General features: G+C 41.5%; 2 protein-coding genes across 2 annotated transcripts in view; both read left to right on the top strand.

Moving 5' to 3' along the window:
- Positions 1 to 21,070, top strand: part of LOC146989323 (NACHT domain- and WD repeat-containing protein 1-like) — a 251,819-nt gene that overhangs the window by 226,174 nt on the left and 4,575 nt on the right. The window lies entirely within an intron of this gene.
- LOC146989324 (nucleotide-binding oligomerization domain-containing protein 1-like) lies at positions 1,294 to 14,747 on the top strand. Its single transcript, XM_085775304.1, has 10 exons — positions 1,294 to 1,469; positions 1,672 to 2,122; positions 2,306 to 3,950; positions 11,224 to 11,478; positions 12,581 to 12,829; positions 12,965 to 13,225; positions 13,308 to 13,610; positions 13,707 to 13,976; positions 14,269 to 14,352; positions 14,444 to 14,747. Exons 2-10 carry the CDS (start codon positions 1,732 to 1,734, stop codon positions 14,508 to 14,510), a joined length of 3,525 nt encoding a protein of 1,174 aa, XP_085631430.1. The 5' UTR covers positions 1,294 to 1,469; positions 1,672 to 1,731; the 3' UTR covers positions 14,511 to 14,747.

The raw sequence follows: 21,070 nt of genomic DNA, 5'->3' as shown, positions 1-21,070 counted from the left end.
CTTCAAAAAGTCTGTGCATGCCACTGTGTGTGTGTGTGTGTGTGTGTATTATCTTGCATTTTAATAAGCTACAATAAAAACAAAAACCTCCCAAATCTCAACAAAAGGGGGCAGAAAGAAGAATAATCTTATGTAGAATCTGCCCCTTTATCCCAGAAGAGAGAGAGAGAGAGGTTATGTCCGATTAATTAGTCCTCTAACAAACTACAGTTTGACTTGATCAGTAGTTTTTCCAGTAGGATGTAGTTAACGGGCAGGGGTCTGGGTTGTTTACTGCTCCACAAAATGACAAAACAGGAAAGCCGGTGGCCAAAAAAAAAAGAAGAAAGGAGGCAAACACATAAGCCGTGAGTCTCCTTCGTCTCGAGCCTCTCCAAACCGACCCAGAGCCGGTCCCGTCCAAAATCGGAATTCTGGATGGTTGGATTTAGCCCTGGTCGCAATATAGGGATTATTTTAGTCAGAGCAGTGGGCAGTCGGCCCAATGGGTCTAGAAAAGTCGGATTAATGGGTAGTCGGAGAGATGGGCCGTCAGACTTTTGGGTGGTCGGACTGACGTATGCTCCCCGACACGGAGACCTGAGCTAGGTCAGTTTAAAATGAACCCGGAGTGACGTAAGTGTGTCAGTTAATCACCCGTTGACGTTGGCATGGTAACGGAAGCTACTGTTGGCAGGGTAACTGAAGCGCGACCGTTAACTACCACAAAAATCAAACAAAAAACTAACGTTACCGTTAAAGCGGCAGGCAGACATAAGCTAAGCTAAGCTTTTTATTTACGGACAACTAAAGTAACCAGCACACTGTTCGAGTGGTTTAATAGCAGGTTAGTCAACGATTTTTTCCCTTTTTTTCATTAACCAACAAAAATAATGTAGTTAACGTTACCGGTAACTAATTAATTCAGGCTGACTGACGTTAACGTTAGTGTTAGTTAACGTTAGCGTTTTTGTGTCCGTTACTGTTAGCTAACATGTTTGTGCTTTCCCTGTCTAACATATTTGGGTTACTGGTCAGTCATAACGCACTTCCACTGAAATGGATGATGGTGGAGGAGACATTGATGGCAATGGCAATGTCTTGCTATCTCTTGGATAATAGCTAACTTTTGTGTAAAATCGTCTTATCTCAGCGTCTTCCAGTACTGTTATCATGTTTTGCTGTAACTGAATCTCTCCAACACCTCTTTTCGCTCAGAGTGAAAATCCAACAGTGTCTCTAATCTTTAACTTGAACTATGAAGATGTTTTGATAATAAAGTATTAGTGAAATGAATGATTACTCTCCCTCTCCTCCTGTTAGACACTAAGCTTTCTTGTGGAGATGCCATGTTGATTGATGCATTGGCGCTAGGGAGGTCTTGCACAGCCAGTTTCAGAAGATACAACCAGACACTATGATTGTATGAGACTGTGTCAAGAAATGTCTCTACATGGAGGCAAAGGGACGCTGCAAGAGGCAAGACTCAGGTAAGTGAAAATGTGTCTTGAAGTGATATTCTAAATTGTCTGTTGAGCATTAGATACAAGAGTCAAAATACTCATTAAGTCAATGATAATTCACGTACTTATATCCCCAGTTTTTCTATAAGTGAATTCTTTTAGATTTTTTTGTAGCCTTGTTAAATTGTTGTTTTAAATGAGCTCACACATTTTCAACTTTTGTTTCTAGTATCTTGTTTTCCAGATCATTGAAGTTTGGTCTGTGTGCAGAACAAACACAAGCGACAACATGGCTTGTACATCACAGTGTGCCGTAGACTACGTCCAGCAGGCCAGAATCCACCTTGTGAGAGAACTGAAGAATCTCTCTGTGATTATACAGAACCTTTATGATCGAGGGGTTTTTGGTGAAGAAGAGGTCAGTAAAATACAGACAGAGAGGGATGATTTTGATAAAAACAGAGAAATACTGAGCAAAGTCATAAAGAAGGGGGAAGCAGCTTGTTACGAGTTACTGAGAATTATTAACACGACAAGGAAGAGGACCTTAGGTAGACCATCACTCCCCTCAGAGAGAAAGAATGGAGCTCCGCCTGAGGAAGAGACATTTGACCTGCACCACTGGATCAGCTGCTTTTCTTTTAATGAAGACCCAGAAACTACATACAACTATCTACACGGTATGTTGATTCTGAGTTCTGATTAATAATGTACCACATTTTATTATTTATCACTGATGTGCTCATTGTGTTTAATTCACTTGTATCTATTTATGTGCATTATATTAATCCACTGTTAATCAGTAGTGTGTAAAAACAAAGCAACTAACTCACAGTACATTTCTTTACGTGCTGTTGTCTTAGGTTCCAGGCCATGTCACAGATATCAGACAAAGCTGAAGTCACAAGCACGAAGAATATCAAATAAGTTTTGGACAGCAAACAAAAACCTCTTTGCAGGAAGCAACAAGCCTGATCTGTCATACACGCCACTTGTATTAGACACAGAAGAAAATGTTTCTCCATCTAAAATAAAGAAACTGAAAAGCAGGAAAAGTAAGATGAGTCGCAATAAAAAGATGAGGAAATACATCCCTGAGAAGAAAGCAGGAATCTCCTCCAGTGAACTTCTGAAAACAGATAAAAACATCGTCTTGGTTGGCAAGGCAGGGATTGGGAAGACGGCCGTCACACAGGAAATGTTGAAACTCTGGGCAGAAAGAGATGATGAGGTGCTGGACTACATGTTTTACTTTGACATGAGAGAAACACCTGACTCCATGAAGGCTGTGAGTCTGGAGGAACTTCTTTTCACTTTGTTCAGTGAACCAGACAAGGACAAAGAAGAGGTTTTAAATGATATAAAGGAGAACTCTGACAATGTGACGATCATTTTCGATGGAGTCACAGATCTGTCTTCATCTGTGGTGAAGAGACTTGTACAGAAAGTCCTACTACCTGAAGCAAAGATCATAGTAACATGCAGACCAGATGATGAAGATGAAGAGCTGTTTTCTGAAGACTCTGTCAGAGTGGAAGTGAAAGGCTTCAGTGAGCAGTCCATTAAAACATACTTAACCTCAACACTTGGTGAAGAACACAAGAAGGTCTTGGACAACTTGGAGCTGTTCTCTCTCTGTCACGTCCCAATGTATGCACTGATGGTGTCTGCCTGCTGTTCATCAGAAGACTCTCCACAGCCCTGCACTGTGACTGAAATATACATCAGTATCGTTCGTTTTTGTCTTCAGAAGAACAGCAACAAACCAATAAGAACAAAGTATCTGGATCCCCACATCAGAAAGACAGGGAGTGAAATCCTGTCTCTGGCTGAGGCTGCTTTTCATGCAACTGAGGGAAGAACTGCGAACTTGACAGATGTTCCCTGCACAGACAGCTGTGTCCTCTCCTTCCTGAGACAACTTGTTATCGGAGTCTGTCCCACTCAGACAGAAAACACATATGCATTTCTCCATTACACCATGCAGGAGTTTTTTGCTGCACTGTGGCTTCTCAAGCAGCCAGGTAAAATCAGGGAAGTTCTTCAGCAATGTCTGACCAAAGAGAAGAAACACATGAAGTATCTGATCCCTTTCATGTGCCGGTTGTTGAATAAGAAGAAACCGAGGTTGATGGAGTGTCTGATTCCAGCTGAGGAGCTCAAGAATACGTCTGACTGGTTCTTTACGGAGATGATTAACACATTTCATCAAAGTCTGTGTGAGCCAGATGAGTCTGATGCTGAGGACAGTGGGTCTGATGTGGACATACTGTTCTTATGTCAGTGCTTGTATGAGTCCCAGTGTCCTGAAGCATGTGTCTACCTTCTGGACAAACTGGACTACTGCCTGGACCTCAGTGGGCAGAGTCTGGACCCGGACTCCTGCTGTGCTGTGGCCTATGTGGTCACTCAGTCCAAGGAGAGGAAAATACAGCTGAACCTTGAAGACACCGTGATATCAGAACCAGGACTGAGACAACTGTTTGGATGCCTTCAAAATGTCCAATGGTACGGGTGAGCATGAGCTCTGAGTGTCAAACAGCTGCTCAGGTCTCTACATACTTTAGGATAGAAAGTATAAAAGTGGACAGGACATCCGTTACTATTTTAATGTTGTACTTTGCTCTTACAGTGTGTCCTTGATAATTGTGTGACAGGTAGGGATGTCACGAATACTTGTTTTCACAATTAATCGTGGTATTAAATGCCACAATTAATTAATCGTAAAGACTCCTGAATTCCGTCACTTTCACAAAAATGTGATGTTGGAACCATATCGGCAGATGTGGCGCAAAACTAAAGGTAAATGCTCAGATACTGGTCCATTTATCTAATGTAACATTGAATTGGTAGGAATTTAAATGTTAGCGTGTCATTTTTAATCAAAAAAAAAAAAAGCAAAACAAAACAAAAAACGATTAAAATAAACACAAACATTCGTTATAGATGACAATTTATGACCTGAATATTCCAAACGCTTCCCCTGGGGATTAATAATTGGTCATATATTAATAGATACTTGAGATATTTTGTGTAAACAATGAATAATGTAGTTATATTTTGACTATATTTGAATTTCCACATTCATAGTGTTGTGAAATGAATTAATGCAGAATAATCGTGACAATCGTAACACCGTGATTATTTCTCTGACAATAATTGTACCAAGAAAGTTTATAATCGTGACATCCCTAGTGACAGGTGTAGCAGAGTGACTCATAATGATGATTAAAATCATGATAATATTGTAGTTAACATTTAGATTTTGTAGGACCTGAGATATCTGAGGTGAGTCTCATTATGATGTATTATCATACACGTATGTTGTGTAAACGTGTTTGAGGTTTTTGTTAAAAAAAACAACAACAACATACATCTGACTCATTCATTTCTTTTTTCTATTTTCTTGTGCTTGTGATTTTAGTTTTGTGCCTCAGTCCTCAGATCCTTCTGGAGAGACCACTGTCTATGGGAATCTGTTCTGTGCAGCAGCAGAGAGAGAACATCAGACAGGAGAGAAGATACTGGAGATGTTAACATCAGTGTACAGATACAGAGGATTCCTACTGAGTGACAGAAACATGAATGATAAAGATACAGAACATCAGAGTAGTTTGCTGCTGGATCTTTTCTCCCATGTGAAGGACCATGAGACTAAAACAGGTCTGAGAGTCCTTCCAGCATTACTCTCAGTTCTCCAGTCAGTTCCTTCAGTCTGGATCATAAACCTCTCAGAGACCTCCATCCTCCTGGAAGTGCTGAAACTCCAACCAGAGAAGAAACCAGTGAAGCTGACAGGCTGGTCAGATGAAGAGAGTGAAGTGAGGAGTTTTCTGCAGTGTCTGCCTTATATCTCAGAGCTCAGGTAAATGTTCTGTACTAAACATGACTTGAGTTTCCATTAGTGGAGCTGTGTTCTTCATCTCCACCAGCTCACTGTTAGTTTGAAGGTGAAGTGTTGAACTGACCAGTCCACATGAACATGACATCATGCTGTGTAGTTTTACTGAGGGAACATTGTGACTCCACCACTACAGTGTAGTGATGACTACATTACCCAGAGTTCCTCAGGGCAGAAAGGAGACACAGCTCCAGAGTCCAGCTCCTCTCCTCTGAGCTGATACATGTTCACTTCACCAAGCTCCATGTTTGTTGTTCACACAGGATGTTTAAACAGGACTAATATAGTAGGCTATATCTTAATCTTAATCTTAACAGATGGAAATGAATCATCATGATGAAGTGACAGTAAACCAGTGTGAATCATGATGATGCTTCACTACAACTTTATTGATCTGTAAAGAGTTGAACAGAATGATGGATGTTCTAAATGGAGGTCCAGTATTTCAGGCTTTGGAGCTAATTGATTGATCAGTGATTGGAGGATCCACCACTGTTGTCTGACATTCCTGGTTCCTTCAACATGTAGTGAAGTTGAATTGTTTAATTTTGATTTTGGCTCCAGACAATCTCAAATCTTATACAAAAGAAGAAAAACGAGTATGTTGTCGTTTTCCTAGGCTATTGGGATTTCATTCTGAAAGACACGGTTCTGCCCCTGAAGCCTGCACCACATTCACTCAGTCAAGACTGTGAACTCGTGTGTGGTGACCGGCGGTATTTAAAAATATATTTGAGTCAAAATGGCAGAAGGAGAGCAGCACTTGTTGTCAAGAAATAGTGTGGGAACAGGAGAAGCAAAAATATATACAGGATTTACCTCAACATTATAAGACTGAGGTGCGCTGCACAAGTGTTTTTCCCATCGCCCAACCTGAATGAATGGGCAATTCAAAACAAAACAAAACAAAAAAACCTCAGCTCATATCTTTAAAACGACAGTTCCATATCCTGCACAGCAACAACATCAACATCAAATGAACAATTGTTGTCCTATCAACATCTGTCACTTAATTCACAAAAGAAAATGTAATGAGTCATTGTTGACTGGTGAGTTAGTTGGTTAGCTCCTCTGACCTGTTGTAGTTGGTTTTTTTCACAACAAAGAAAAATAACCCTTCCACCCCCCCTCTTCATACATAATCGTGATTTCAATCTTAACCAAAATAATGGTGATTATTATTTATTTCCATTATCAAGCAGCCCTCCTGTGTTTTGCTTATTAGCAGCTGTTTAGTGACTTTTAGCAGCTCCACTCCCTGTATGTCAGTGTCGTGTGTCTCTGTTTCTGATACTGACGTCTACATTCAATGTTTTCTTCTCTTCCAGTTTCTCTAAGAAGTTTGACTTTTCTGATAGAGTCAAGTTGTTTGGGGATCTGTTCTGTGCAGCAGCAGAGAGAGAAGATCAGGCAGGAGAGAAGATACTGGAGACGTTAACATCAGTGTGCAGAGACAGTTTATTCTTTCTTGATGAGACAGACATGGATGATGATGATGATGATGATTATACAGAACATCAGAGTAGTTTCCTGCTGGATCTTTTCTCCCATGTGAAGGACCATGAGACTAAAACAGGTCTGAGAGTCCTTCCAGCATTACACTCACTTCTCCAGTCAGTTCCTTCAGTCTGGATCATAGACCTCTCAGAGACAGAGACCTCCATCCTCCTGGAAGTGCTGAAACTCCAACCAGAGAAGAAACCAGTGAAGCTGACAGGCTGGTCAGGTGAAGAGAGTGAAGTGAGGAGTTTTCTGCAGTGTCTGCCTCATATCTCAAAACTCAGGTAAATGTTCTGTACTAAACATGACTTGAGTTTCCATTAGTGGAGCTGTGTTCTTCATCTCCACCAGCTCACTGTTAGTTTGAAGGTGAAGTGTTGAACTGACCAGTCCACATGAACATGACATCATGCTGTGTAGTTTTACTGAGGGAACATTGTGACTCCACCACTACAGTGTAGTGATGACTACATTACCCAGAGTTCCTCAGGGCAGAAAGGAGACACAGCTCCAGAGTCCAGCTCCTCTCCTCTGAGCTGATACATGTTCACTTCACCAAGCTCCATGTTTGTTGTTCACACAGGATGTTTAAACAGGACTAATATAGTAGGCTATATCTTAATCTTAATCTTAACAGATGGAAATGAATCATCATGATGAAGTGACAGTAAACCAGTGTGAATCCTGATGATGCTTCACTACAACTTTATTGATCTGTAAAGAGTTGAACAGAATGATGGATGTTCTAAATGGAGGTCCAGTATTTCAGGCTTTGGAGTTAATTGATTGATCAGTGATTGGAGGATCCACCACTGTTGTCTGACATTCCTGGTTCCTTCAACATGTAGTGAAGTTGAATTGTTTAATTTTGATTTTGGCTCCAGACAATCTCAAATCTTATACAAAAGAAGAAAAACGAGTATGTTGTCGTTTTCCTAGGCTATTGGGATTTCATTCTGAAAGACACGGTTCTGCCCCTGAAGCCTGCACCACATTCACTCAGTCAAGACTGTGAACTCGTGTGTGGTGACCGGCGGTATTTAAAAATATATTTGAGTCAAAATGGCAGAAGGAGAGCAGCACTTGTTGTCAAGAAATAGTGTGGGAACAGGAGAAGCAAAAATATATACAGGATTTACCTCGACATTATAAGACTGAGGTGCGCTGCACAAGTGTTTTTCCCATCGCCCAACCTGAATGAATGGGCAATTCAAAACAAAACAAAACAAAAAAACCTCAGCTCATATCTTTAAAACGACAGTTCCATATCCTGCACAACAACAACATCAACATCAAATGAACAATTGTTGTCCTATCAACATCTGTCACTTAATTCACAAAAGAAAATGTAATGAGTCATTGTTGACTGGTGAGTTAGTTGGTTAGCTCCTCTGACCTGTTGTAGTTGGTTTTTTTCACAACAAAGAAAAATAACCCTTCCACCCCCCCTCTTCATACATAATCGTGATTTCAATCTTAACCAAAATAATGGTGATTATTATTTATTTCCATTATCAAGCAGCCCTCCTGTGTTTTGCTTATTAGCAGCTGTTTAGTGACTTTTAGCAGCTCCACTCCCTGTATGTCAATGTTGTGTGTCTCTGTTTCTGATACTGACGTCTACATTCAATGTTTTCTTCTCTTCCAGTTTCTCTAAGAAGTTTGACTTTTCTGATAGAGTCAAGTTGTTTGGGGATCTGTTCTGTGCAGCAGCAGAGAGAGAACATCAGGCAGGAGAGAAGATACTGGAGACGTTAACATCAGTGTGCAGAGACAATTTATTCTTTTTTGATGAGAGATACATGGATGATGATTATAGAGAATATGATTGTTGTTTGCTGCTGGATCTTTTCTCCCATGTGAAGGACCATGAGACTAAAACAGGTGTGAGAGTCCTTCCATCATTACACTCACTTCTCCAGTCAGTTCCTTCAGTCTGGACCATAAACCTCTCAGAGAGAAAGACCTCCATCCTCCTGGAAGTGCTGAAACTCCAACCAGAGAAGAAACCAGTGGAGCTGACAGGCTGGTCAGATGAAGAGAGTGAAGTGAGGAGTTTACTGCAGTGTCTGCCTCATATCTCACAACTCAGGTAACATAATTAATCTCTTAGAAGATTGAGCTTTATCTATTTGTTTATTCTTTTTTCCTTTATTCAGATTAAACAACAGGTCATGATGAAGTGACAGTAAACCAGTGTGAATCCTGATGATGCTTCACTACAACTTTATTGATCTGTAAAGAGTTGAACAGAATGATGGATGTTCTAAATGGAGGTCCAGTATTTCAGGCTTTGGAGTTAATTGATTGATCAGTGATTGGAGGATCCACCACTGTTGTCTGACATTCCTGGTTCCTTCAACATGTAGTGAAGTTGAATTGTTTAATTTTGATTTTGGCTCCAGACAATCTCAAATCTTATACAAAAGAGGAAAAACAAGTATGTTGTCGTTTTCCTAGGCTATTGGGATTTCATTCTGAAAGACACGGTTCTGTCCCTGAAGCCTGCACCACATTCACTCAGTCAAGACTGTGAACTCGTGTGTGGTGACCGGCGGTATTTAAAAATATATCTGAGTCAAAATGGCAGAAGGAGAGCAGCACTTGTTGTCAAGAAATAGTGTGGGAACAGGAGAAGCAAAAATATATACAGGATTTACCTCAACATTATAAGACTGAGGTGCGCTGCACAAGTGTTTTTCCCATCGCCCAACCTGAATGAATGGGCAATTCAAAACAAAACAAAACAAAAAAACCTCAGCTCATATCTTTAAAACGACAGTTCCATATCCTGCACAACAACAATAACAACATCCTTCTACAAATGAACAATTGTTGTCCTATCAACATCCGTCACTTAATTCACAAAAGAAAATGTAATGAGTCATTGTTGACTGGTGAGTTAGTTGGTTAGCTCCTCTGACCTGTTGTAGGCTAGTTGGTTTATTGCACAACAAAGAAAAATAACCCTTCCACCCCCCCTCTTCATACATAATCGTGATTTCAATCTTAACCAAAATAATGGTGATTATTATTTATTTCCATTATCAAGCAGCCCTCCTGTGTTTTGCTTATTAGCAGCTGTTTAGTGACTTTTAGCAGCTCCACTCCCTGTATGTCAGTGTTGTGTGTCTCTGTTTCTGATACTGACGTCTACATTCAATGTTTTCTTCTCTTCCAGTTTCTCTGAGAAGTTTGACTTTTCTGATAGAGTCAAGTTGTTTGGGGATCTGTTCTGTGCAGCAGCAGAGAGAGAACATCAGGCAGGAGAGAAGATACTGGAGACGTTAACATCAGTGTGCAGAGACAATTTATTCTTTTTTGATGAGAGATACATGGATGATGATGACAGAGCATGTGATTGTTGTTTGCTGCTGGATCTTTTCTCCCATGTGAAGGACCATGAGACTAAAACAGGTGTGAGAGTCCTTCCATCATTACACTCAGTTCTCCAGTCAGTTCTCCAGTTAACTCCTTCAGTCTGGATCATAGACCTCTCAGAGAGAAAGACCTCCATCCTCCTGGAAGTGCTGAAACTCCAACCAGAGAAGAAACCAGTGAAGCTGACAGACTGGTCAGATGAAGAGAGTGAAGTGAGGAGTTTTCTGCAGTGTCTGCCTTATATCTCACAGCTCAGGTAACAGAATTAATCTCTTAGAAGATTGAGCTTTATCTATTTGTTTATTCTTTTTTCCTTTATTCAAATTAAACAACAGGTCATGATGAAGTGACAGTAAACCAGTGTGAATCCTGATGATGTTTCACTACAACTTCATTGATCTGTAAAGAGTTGAACAGAATGATGGATGTAAATGGAGGTCCAGTATTTCAGGCTTTGGAGCTAATTGATTGATCAGTGATTGGAGGATCCACCACTGTTGTCTGACATTCCTGGTTCCTTCAACATGAAGTGAAGTCGAATTATTAGCTGCCAGGACACTATTGTATTCCAAGGAATTCTTCTTCTTCTTTCTTCTTCCTAGGAAATCATACTTCCCATGGACGAAAACTCACCAAACTTTACAGATATGTCGGACCCCATGCCAGATTTACTCAACTCCAAGGATGGGGGGCACAATAAGCATTTAAATTTAAAAACTTTAAAAATTCCTACCAAACCAACGGTACATGCTACAGTTTTGCAACTTTCACCAAAATGTTGCCCCAATACTGCTGAAACTTTTGTCCACTTAAACTCACAAATTATGAAGTCCATCACTCAGTTTTTTTCAATAACTCTAAAACTTATAAAACCTCCTCCCACAATTTTTGCTCAATTGACACCAAACTTGGTGGAGAGCATCTTCGGACCGTCCTCTACAAAACTGTTAGATGTGTTATTGATGTGACAGCTGCTCTGTCCTGTCTCTTGGCTCTCAGGCTGTCCAATCACGTGGCCTTGCTGCTGTGTCGATGTGTAAGAAGGCGGAGCTTGGTCCGTCCAGTGTCTCTGGAGGAGCTGTCTCTTGTCTCTGAGAAAGTCCAGCCGTCAGAAAGAAAAGTGCAGCAGGTGGTCGGTGGCGTGGCGTCTCTGCTGAGACACTGGGACGTCAGACGTTTGGACCTGACTGAGTTCTGTGTCCCTGCTCGGTGTCTGGTTACACTGCTGCTTCACCACGGTCCTCTACCAGTCAAGTAAATGTCTTTCCTGAGTCTCACAGATTCACTCTAGTTACTGTGGTCACCAGTGTTGTGCAAGTTACTGAAAAATAGTAACTAGTTACAGTTACTAGTTACTTCATTTAAAAAGTAACTCAGTTAGTAATTGAGTTACTTAAAACAAAAAGTAATGCGTTACTGAGAAAGTAAGAAACTTTTTCCGTTACTTTAAAACGTTTTTTTTTTTTTCCAATGCTCCCACTAAATAAAGGTTGATTGAATAGGCTTCATGGCCAGCTCCACTACTTCCTGAACTTAAACCAGCTCCTTTATGTCCTGTCATTATTGGACAAACTAATTAATCCATGTGTGTCTGTGACTCTGACCTCAGTAATGGTCAGACACATCTGGATTCAGGAGCAGTGGAGATGTGGAGCTGTGCATAAAGCCTTTTCCTCTCTATCTGTTATTTCTGTAGGTAGGCTACTGATTATGATGAAAAAACGTGTTGTTTTTATCTGTAAATTTTACCATCATCATCGCATGCTGCATGATGTCAGCAAGTACAGCAGCAAGACCTAACAGAACTGAAAACAAAAATCTTGAGGATACGTCTTGACCGAGTTACATTCAAGAACCTGTTTTCAGTGACGGAAAGTAAATTCACTCAACCGGTGGGCTAATTTTTTTCGATCGATCAGCTGTGTTTACCCAGAGCGATCGCTCTGTGTTTACCGTTTCAGGTAAGATTGAGTCCGTCTGTGGGACTCATACCGCTGCTGCTCGGGTGGAGTGGGTGCTTGTGTGTGATCGCTGTGACTCTTGAGCTATGTCCCAGGGGCTGCAGGCTGCACTGGCACACAGCTGATCGGTCTGGGATGCTGCGTTAGCTGCGTTACCTTAGCTCGCCGTCATGCCCTGTCCTGAGGCAGCTGACGTGTGGCCCAAACCACCTTGTGTTTCATTCAACCGGACTGTAGTAACGCGCCACTTCACATTCTCAGTAACGGCAACGGCGTTGTAACGATGGGAAAAGTAATCAATTAGATTACTCGTTATTGAAAGAAATAACGCCGTTATTACCAACACTGGTGGTCACACACTGTGTATTCACTTGTTGTATTTGTTGAACCTACAGACTGAGTGCAGAGAGTCTCCAGCAGCTCCCGGCCTTCCTCCATGAAATCCAGGACCAGGACTTGACGTTGTCCACCTTGACTAAGACTGGTGGAGACCTGAGCTGCTGCTGTCTGGACTGGGATCTTCTTCACTATCTGCTGCAGCATTCACCAGCTCAGACCTTCACTGTGAACCTGAGGAAACACCACTTCTTACAGGAGAACTTCACTCAGCTGCTTCCCTTCCTGGACAGGATCATTATTAAACGGTGATCAGTTTATTGATGTTTGATTTGACCTCTGACCAGACACAGACAAACAGTTGATCCTCTGTGTCATGTCTGTTCTTGTTGTTGTTTCATCAGCTGTTTCTCCACATCTAAACCCTGTTCTGGTGTTTCCAGGTCCACTCCCAGCTTCGTGTTGACCGCCATCAGACACATCTATGAAACTCAGTCCAGACAGAGTTTACCCAGTTTACTGAGATCACTGGATCATGTGATCAGCCTGACCTGCACAGAGCTGGACTCAGAGGACTGTGCTGCTCTGCTCTTCATCCTCCTCAGACACAGTGAGAGAGTTAAACTGAACCTGATGTGGACCTCCATACCAGCAGAGGAGACAGACTCCATCCTCTTCACTCTGGACAGAGTTTCTCAGCTCAGGTCAGACGAACAGACGAGCTCCTTCCCATCATCAGTCTGTGGTATTTCCCTGTAGATGTGCATTAACACAGTGATGTATCAGTGTTGACAGGAATCTGCTGCTGAGGTTGATCCACTGCTGTGCTGCCTGTGGCGTCCAGCAGGAGGCAGCATCAGAGCTGCTGAGGGCCACTCAGCACAGGTTGGATCTGTCCTGTTCCCTCTCAGTGGATCTGTCAGAGCAGGACCAGCCTGAGACTCTGTGTCTGACTGCTGAGGACTGCAGGGCCGTCTCCTCCGTCCTGAGACGTAGCAGCCAGGACGCTCAGCTGGACCTGAGAAACTGTGAGGTGGACGACAGCGGACTGGACCTGCTGTTTCCTGTCCTACACAAAGTCCGCCTCAGGTCAGAGAGCCCACGCTGAGCTGAAGCAGAGAGGAAGCTGCTTCTCTTTCATGTTCATGCACCATGACAGTCTGCTCTCTGTTGCTTGTGTTGCAGAGCCAGTAAAGCTGTCGTCCTCCGCCTGCTGTCCCTGGTTCCTGTGAGCTCTGAGAGGGACACGAGGAGTCGGGCGGTGTCCCTGAGTGGAGCCCTGGGTGGAGAGCTGGACCTCAGTCACACGGCTCTGGATCTGTGGGTCTGTGTAGCTCTGAGCTGGATATTGGACTCGTCTGAAGGACTGAAGGAGCTGGACCTCAGTCACTGTCGGCTCACTGACCAGCTGCTGCTCACACTCACCACACATCTGCACAAAGTCCAAGTCCTGGAGTGAGTGACAGACTGTTCATGTGACAACACTGTGTGATGTAGTGTCAGCTTTAAATATATACAAATATTCATTAAAACAACATAAACAGGAGTTAAACTGAAATAAAAGATCCAGAAATATAAATATATTCCTGCATCCAAACATTATTCTAGTTTATAGCATCTGAAGATTCCTGTCAGTGTCTCGTGGACAAATGTTTCTGGACATTTAAATATGAACCTCCAGTAATGTCTGGACTTTGATTGTCCTGTCTCTCATCTTCCTCTGTGTGTGTGTGTGTGTGTGTTCCAGTTTGAGTCACAACAACATCACCGATGCGTCTACAGTCCAGTTGCTGCAGCTGGTCTCCATCAACCCGTCCATGGAGTCTGTGCTGTGAGTTCACATCACTGAGTTTGTTCAGAGTCGACAACTTGTTGTGTGTCAGTGAGTGACGTTCACTCTCTGCTCTGTGTTTTCCTTCTAGACTCTTCAACAACAGCATCGTGGACAGAGCAGCCTTCCAGAGACACAAGCAGTTTGAAGTGTGGTGAAGCAGTCGTCATCACTGATCTGTGTGTCACCAGAGGGAAACATCACTGCAGTGTCAGAACCACAGCAGGTCAGATTATTGGGATAAAACAGAGGCCAAAGCTAATTCTTTTTCTTAGTTTTTAAATTTTTTTAATACTGAGAACTGAGAACAACAGTCTTTTTGTATTCTGTGAACTTTTATCTGTTTTTGATGGTACATTTAAGTAATGCTGTAATAAGATACAAGCAGAAGAAACTTGTTCAGTTACAGAACATCAGGGATATGAGGTTTTAAATGTAGTACTGTAAGATATAATAAGATGTTTCTTTGAGCTTTTCTTCATTAAAATACCTCGTTTTCTGTAAACCTCAGTAATCAGTACAGAGACTACTGCACTTTCAAGGTTGTAGTTTTGGTGTCCCCCACGGTTCTATATTGGGACCACTGTTGTTTAGTCTTTACACATTAGCCTGTATGCAATGAGTCTGACATCCAGATGTATGCAGATGATACAATCATTTATGCTCATGCAGCAACCAAGCACTTTTACCAAAAGGTCGATGGATACTGTATCACCCGATGTCTATGTTACCAGGGAAAAGTTGACAGTTGTGTCTGAATATAAATATCTTGGTTTAAAAATTGATTCAAATCTTACATTTAAAAAACAAATTAAATCAGTAGTAAACAGCAAAGTGTAATTTATCAAATTTCCGTCACATCAGAAACTCACTGTCAACAAAAGCAGCGGTACTGTATTTTAATGCTATTATCATGTCACACCTGTCATACTGTTTGACCAGCTGGGCACAAGCCCCCCCCCCCGGTGCTTTTATAACACTGAAAACATCCACTAACAGGCATACCAGGTCTGTCAGCAGAGGGGACTGTGTAGTTCCAAAAAGAAGGACTGCTTTTGGTCAGGCAGCCTTCTCAGTGAGAGCTACTCACACCTGGAATATTCTTCCAGCGCAGCTCAGGGAGTATAACAGTATAAGTAGGAATAGTACTGTTTTGTTTTTGTTTTGTTTTGTTTTTAAATGCATTTTAATTATTGTAGTGCTCAAGTCACCTGCCCCAGAGACTACGGTTGAAAATTAGCCAACTTGGCTAAACCAGCATGTTTACAGAAATGTTTATTAATGTGCATTGTCTCTGTTAAACCAATAAACTAACTCTTTGATCATATTGTGAAAAGTACAGCCATAAATACACTGAATCAATAACTGAGCAAACTGTTGTTATCCTGATGTCACATTGTGTTTAATAAATTACTTCTTGTTTACATGTAAATGACTCGCTGTCATCTCCGATCTTAGAGTTATGATACAGTGGCTGCAGGCCTCCATTCATTGATGAGGAAGTGGCTTTATTCCCATCGCAAGCTGTCAAATCTTCTCCCACTTTCACGATTGATGACACTCAACGCTGAACACCTGTTTACTCAGATGGAGTCTACTGTTGCACATCTCTCCTCCTCTCTCTCTTTCTTCCTCTCCTCTTCTTCAATCCAACTGGTCCGTCCACCCTGAGTCTGGTTCTGCTCGAGGTTTCTGCCTCTGTAAAGGAAGTTGGATCTGTTGGGTCTCTGTAAATGCTACTATGAAGACAAGGTCTACACCTTCTCTTTTTGTAATGTGCCTTGAGATAACTCTGTTGGGAGTTGGCACTGTATGAATAAGACTGACCTGACTCTGCTGGAGTCAAGAGGATTGTCTTTGGCCCTCACCTGGCTGAAAGTTGCACTGTCTCATTGGATTTTGTCTATGAGCGGCAACTGGATCTTAAAGCAGAAGTAAGGTGAATGTTTGTGTTAATATAAGTCTTAAATAGTTCTATCTTCCGACAGCAATCACTTCTATAGAGTGTTTGGTCTGAAACACAGCAGAAGCCAGTGATCCTCTTATTAAAGGTTTTCTTTGCCCCTCACATACTGTCCTCTGTGTGTGTGTGTGTGTGTGTGTTCCAGTTTGAGTCACAACAACATCACCGATGCGTCTACAGTCCAGTTGCTGCAGCTGGTCTCCATCAACCCGTCCATGGAGTCTGTGCTGTGAGTTCACATCACTGAGTTTGTTCAGAGTCGACAACTTGTTGTGTGTCAGTGAGTGACGTTCACTCTCTGCTCTGTGTTTTCCTTCTAGACTCTTCAACAACAGCATCGTGGACAGAGCAGCCTTCCAGAGACACAAGCAGTTTGAAGTGTGGTGAAGCAGTCGTCATCACTGATCTGTGTGTCACCAGAGGGAAACATCACTGCAGTGTCAGAACCACAGCAGGTCAGATTATTGGGATAAAACAGAGGCCAAAGCTAATTCTTTTTCTTAGTTTTTAAATTTTTTTAATACTGAGAACTGAGAACAACAGTCTTTTTGTATTCTGTGAACTTTTATCTGTTTTTGATGGTACATTTAAGTAATGCTGTAATAAGATACAAGCAGAAGAAACTTGTTCAGTTACAGAACATCAGGGATATGAGGTTTTAAATGTAGTACTGTAAGATATAATAAGATGTTTCTTTGAGCTTTTCTTCATTAAAATACCTCGTTTTCTGTAAACCTCAGTAATCAGTACAGAGACTACTGCACTTTCAAGGTTGTAGTTTTGGTGTCCCCCACGGTTCTATATTGGGACCACTGTTGTTTAGTCTTTACACATTAGCCTGTATGCAATGAGTCTGACATCCAGATGTATGCAGATGATACAATCATTTATGCTCATGCAGCAACCAAGCACTTTTACCAAAAGGTCGATGGATACTGTATCACCCGATGTCTATGTTACCAGGGAAAAGTTGACAGTTGTGTCTGAATATAAATATCTTGGTTTAAAAATTGATTCAAATCTTACATTTAAAAAACAAATTAAATCAGTAGTAAACAGCAAAGTGTAATTTATCAAATTTCCGTCACATCAGAAACTCACTGTCAACAAAAGCACGCTCACATACTGTCTCTGTCTGTTAGCCCAGTGGTTAGCTTGCTAGGCTGGAAACCTGAAGCTTGCTGGTTCAAATCTTGCCTCAACAACAATTATAGTGAATTATTTTCCCAGTCGTCCTCTGTTGACTTCTGATAACTTGCTTCATGTTGAAACTGCTGCTCTCAGCCTGAAATTCACAGAAATTTTCATTGTAAGTCATTCAAGCTTGACTCTCAAGCTTTCTTGGTGTTGACACAGTGTGTTTCCAACAGGTGCAGCTTTGGGCTCGTTAACTTCAGAGTGAGACAGAGTGCAGCTCATCAACAGACAACAGTCTTTGCGACTGTGTGTACACTGTGGCCTAGAGGCAAAGTCAAAGTCTTCAGACCATGAGATTGTGGGTTCGACTCCTACCTTGGTCAACCATTTGTATGGTGATCACTGCTTGCACTATTTTCACAAAAAAGTCCTCTACTTACTTGTTGTGGCTGCTTGCCAACCTCAAGGTCACTAGTTCGAATCCAGGGGGAGCACTCTTGTTATGTTATGTTGAATTCTGCTCCCCTCCCCCACCCTCAATTCGTTACAGGTGTTCGTTAAGAGACTCATTCATTCCTAGTGCCACAGTTTGCAGCACATCATCACATTACAATCAATGGCAACCTGCATATGTGTGTGCTCTCTGTGGTGAAGTGATAGAGTAAAGGTTTATTGATCATGAAGTCATGGGTTCGATTCCTGCCTCTTAACGAACACCTGTAACCAATTGAGGGTGGGGGAGGGGAGCAGAATTCAACATAACATAACAAGAGTGGCTCCCCTTGGATTCGAACCAGTGACCTTGAGGTTGGCAAGCAGCCACTACACTACACTGGAGTTGTGCGAAGAGAGGTTGAGACTTTGATGAATGTGAGATTTTTCAATGATGCTTAAAAAAAAAGAAAATAGTATAAATGAGCCACAACAAGTAAGTAGAGGACCTTTTTGTGACTTGTGACTATTTTTTGATGAAATCAAACAAAGTATAATGCCCATTCCAGCGAATTAAAAATTTGAGCTCCTGCTACTCTGCTGTGAAAAAAATGCATTGGGCTGAATGGCAGAGAGAGAGCACCCAGGCTGCATTTAAAAAATATTTTAAATTATTCTCTGAGTCTCTGTGCATTTTTTGACGGCATTGTGAGACAGAAGACAAGCGTGGCTACAAACTGTTTCCAAAATCATGAGTGTAGAGTGTCATTTGTAGCTTTGCTGGCAGTTTCAGAAGAAAAGTTCCAGTCGCTTTTTTGGATCTCCTGCACTCTACGATGACGTCACCCACTCTGACCCAACCCCATACACACTCATTGAAAAGTGTGAAATTTGTCAGAAATCCTCATGTGCTTTTAAAGGATTTATCTCAAAATCGGTACAAGCTATGAAAAAGTTGTACATACAGGATGAATACATTAGAAGTTTGTCTACAGCTCAGAATTTGAATGAAGTCTCTAGCTGAAAGTATGTGGACGCTTTAAAGGCTGAAAGAAGTAAGAAGATTTGAAGAGTTTCAAGACTGTTCCAATGCATTCTCTATGGGGAAAAAAAAATCAGAAATAGTTGAATATTGCAAAAAGTATGAATAGTTGAAAAGAGAAAAGTCATAGCACACCTGTCCCGAAAAGGCTGAACATTTCGATGTGAGAATTGTTGAAATAGCACAAAGTATGAAGGACTAGTTAAGTGTCAAAAGTATAAAGAAAATGGCGGAGTGGAAGAACAATAGTGTGAATGCTGAAAGCATTCACACTAACTAGAAAAAGCATTTCCAAGAATGGAAATGGTGTGAATGCTGAAAGCAGCTGAACGCTGTTGCAGAATTAGCAAATAGTGCAAGCAGTGACTGATCACCATACAAATGTTTGACCAAGGTAGGAATCAAACCCACAACCTCATGGTCAGTAGACTTTCACTGTGCCTCTAGGCCACAGTGTACAAACAGTCGCAAAGACTGTTGTCTGTTGATGAGCTGCACTTTGTCTCACTCTGAAGTTAACGAGCCCAAAGCTGCACCTGTTGGAAACACACTGTGTCAACACCAAGAAAGCTTGAGAGTCAAGCTTGAATGACTTACAATGAAAATTTCTGTGAAATTCAGGCTGAGAGCAGCAGTTTCAACATGAAGCAAGTTATCAGAAGTCAACAGAGGACGACTGGGAAAATAATTCACTACAATTGTTGTTGAGGCAAGATTTGAACCAGCAAGCTTCAGGTCTTCAACCCAGCAAGCTAACCTCTAGGCTACAGACAGAGACAGAATGTGAGGGGCAAAGAAAACCTTTAATAAGAGGATCACTGGCTTCTGCTTTAAAAAAAAAGCATCATTGAAAAATCTCAATCTCAAGTCTCAACCTCTCTTCAGAAGTCAGTGAGCCTCTTATACATGGATTTCTTTTACTCTTCTTTCATTGAATGTAACTATGGTGAAGTGGTTACATCAGTGGGCTGATGTACAGAAGGTTGTGGGTTCAATTCCTTCCTTGGACATGTTTCTTGTATGCCATTCCGCATGTCTTTGTCAATTTATTCTGCTAATTCAGCATGGTTTAGCAATGGCTTTCAGCATTCACACCATTTCCATTTTTGGAAATGCTTTTTCTAGTTCTCCGTCCTCTTCCGGACGATTTTCGATTCGCTACTAGTCCTTGCAGGCCAAATTATATATCAAAACGTGCGGCTTGATCGGGATCGGTGTGCTATTACTTTTCTCAACAATTTACGAATTTTTCGCGATGTAAGTTGCGAAAAACTGCGCAAAATTTTGCATTGAAGTCAATGGGACGGGCGGGAAAAAAAGAGCGAAAAAGACCAATCATTGGAGTTTAACAAACGTCTACTGCTCAGGCATACTTTCACCTAGAGACTCCATTTAAACTTTAAACAGTCTTGTGTATTGGTGTATTACTCCACGTTTTGATAGGTCATATAGTTTTTGATCAATCCCTGTTCAATGACCATGATCATTTTTGGAGAAATTATGAGATTATAATGGGTGTGTATTGCACGGAATGTTCGTGTCAGAGCGCGTGACATCATCGGTTAGAGTGGGAGAGAGGCCAGAAAAACTCCAGATTTTTTCTCTTTCCACACTTGGCCCGGCCACAATTTACACTCTACACACATAATTTTTTCAGAATTTGTAAGACAAACTTGTTATCTCTCATATCATGTGCTCAAAATATCAGAGAGACTTATAGAATTTACAGAATAAGCCTCTGAGTGCGGCCACGTCTGTCTCTGCTCCTCATTGACTCCAATACAAATATTTTCTGAGAGAAGCAGAACGGACCGAATCTTCTTTTTCTCACAAGTTATGGTTTTTACTGGCAAAACGAACCAGTTAGAAATGAATAAAGGAAAAGAAAAAATAATATCCAGGAGACTTTGTCCCGTCCTCAAGACGTGAGTGAGGGAGGATCAGCTGGTAGAGATGTCTGTCACTGTCAGCTGCACATCTGTCAGCAGGTCCGCTTGACCGCTCCACACTTCACAAACTTTAGGATGAATAAACTAGATAGATGTTGATTTTGTAAACAGACAGTGACATGCTGGAAATAAGCAGACACCATAGGCTACTCGCCCGAATTACGTAACGTCATAAATCTCTCGCCGCTGTCAGGT

This window comes from Trachurus japonicus, chromosome 4 (genome assembly GCF_045865225.1).
Source record: "Trachurus japonicus isolate A0001 chromosome 4, Traja_1.0".
In the NCBI taxonomy this organism is placed as follows: Eukaryota; Metazoa; Chordata; class Actinopteri; order Carangiformes; family Carangidae; genus Trachurus; species Trachurus japonicus.
This window is presented reverse-complemented; position numbering and strand designations above follow the sequence as displayed.

Bases quoted from the DNA above. Each gene is read 5' to 3' on its own strand.
- LOC146989324 (XM_085775304.1), top strand. From the start codon at position 1,732: ATGGCTTGTACATCACAGTGTGCCGTAGACTACGTCCAGCAGGCCAGA. The intron at 11,479-12,580 runs GTAAATGTCTTT...TTGAACCTACAG, and splicing joins CACGGTCCTCTACCAGTCAA to ACTGAGTGCAGAGAGTCTCC. The intron at 13,226-13,307 runs GTCAGACGAACA...GTGATGTATCAG, and splicing joins GACAGAGTTTCTCAGCTCAG to TGTTGACAGGAATCTGCTGC.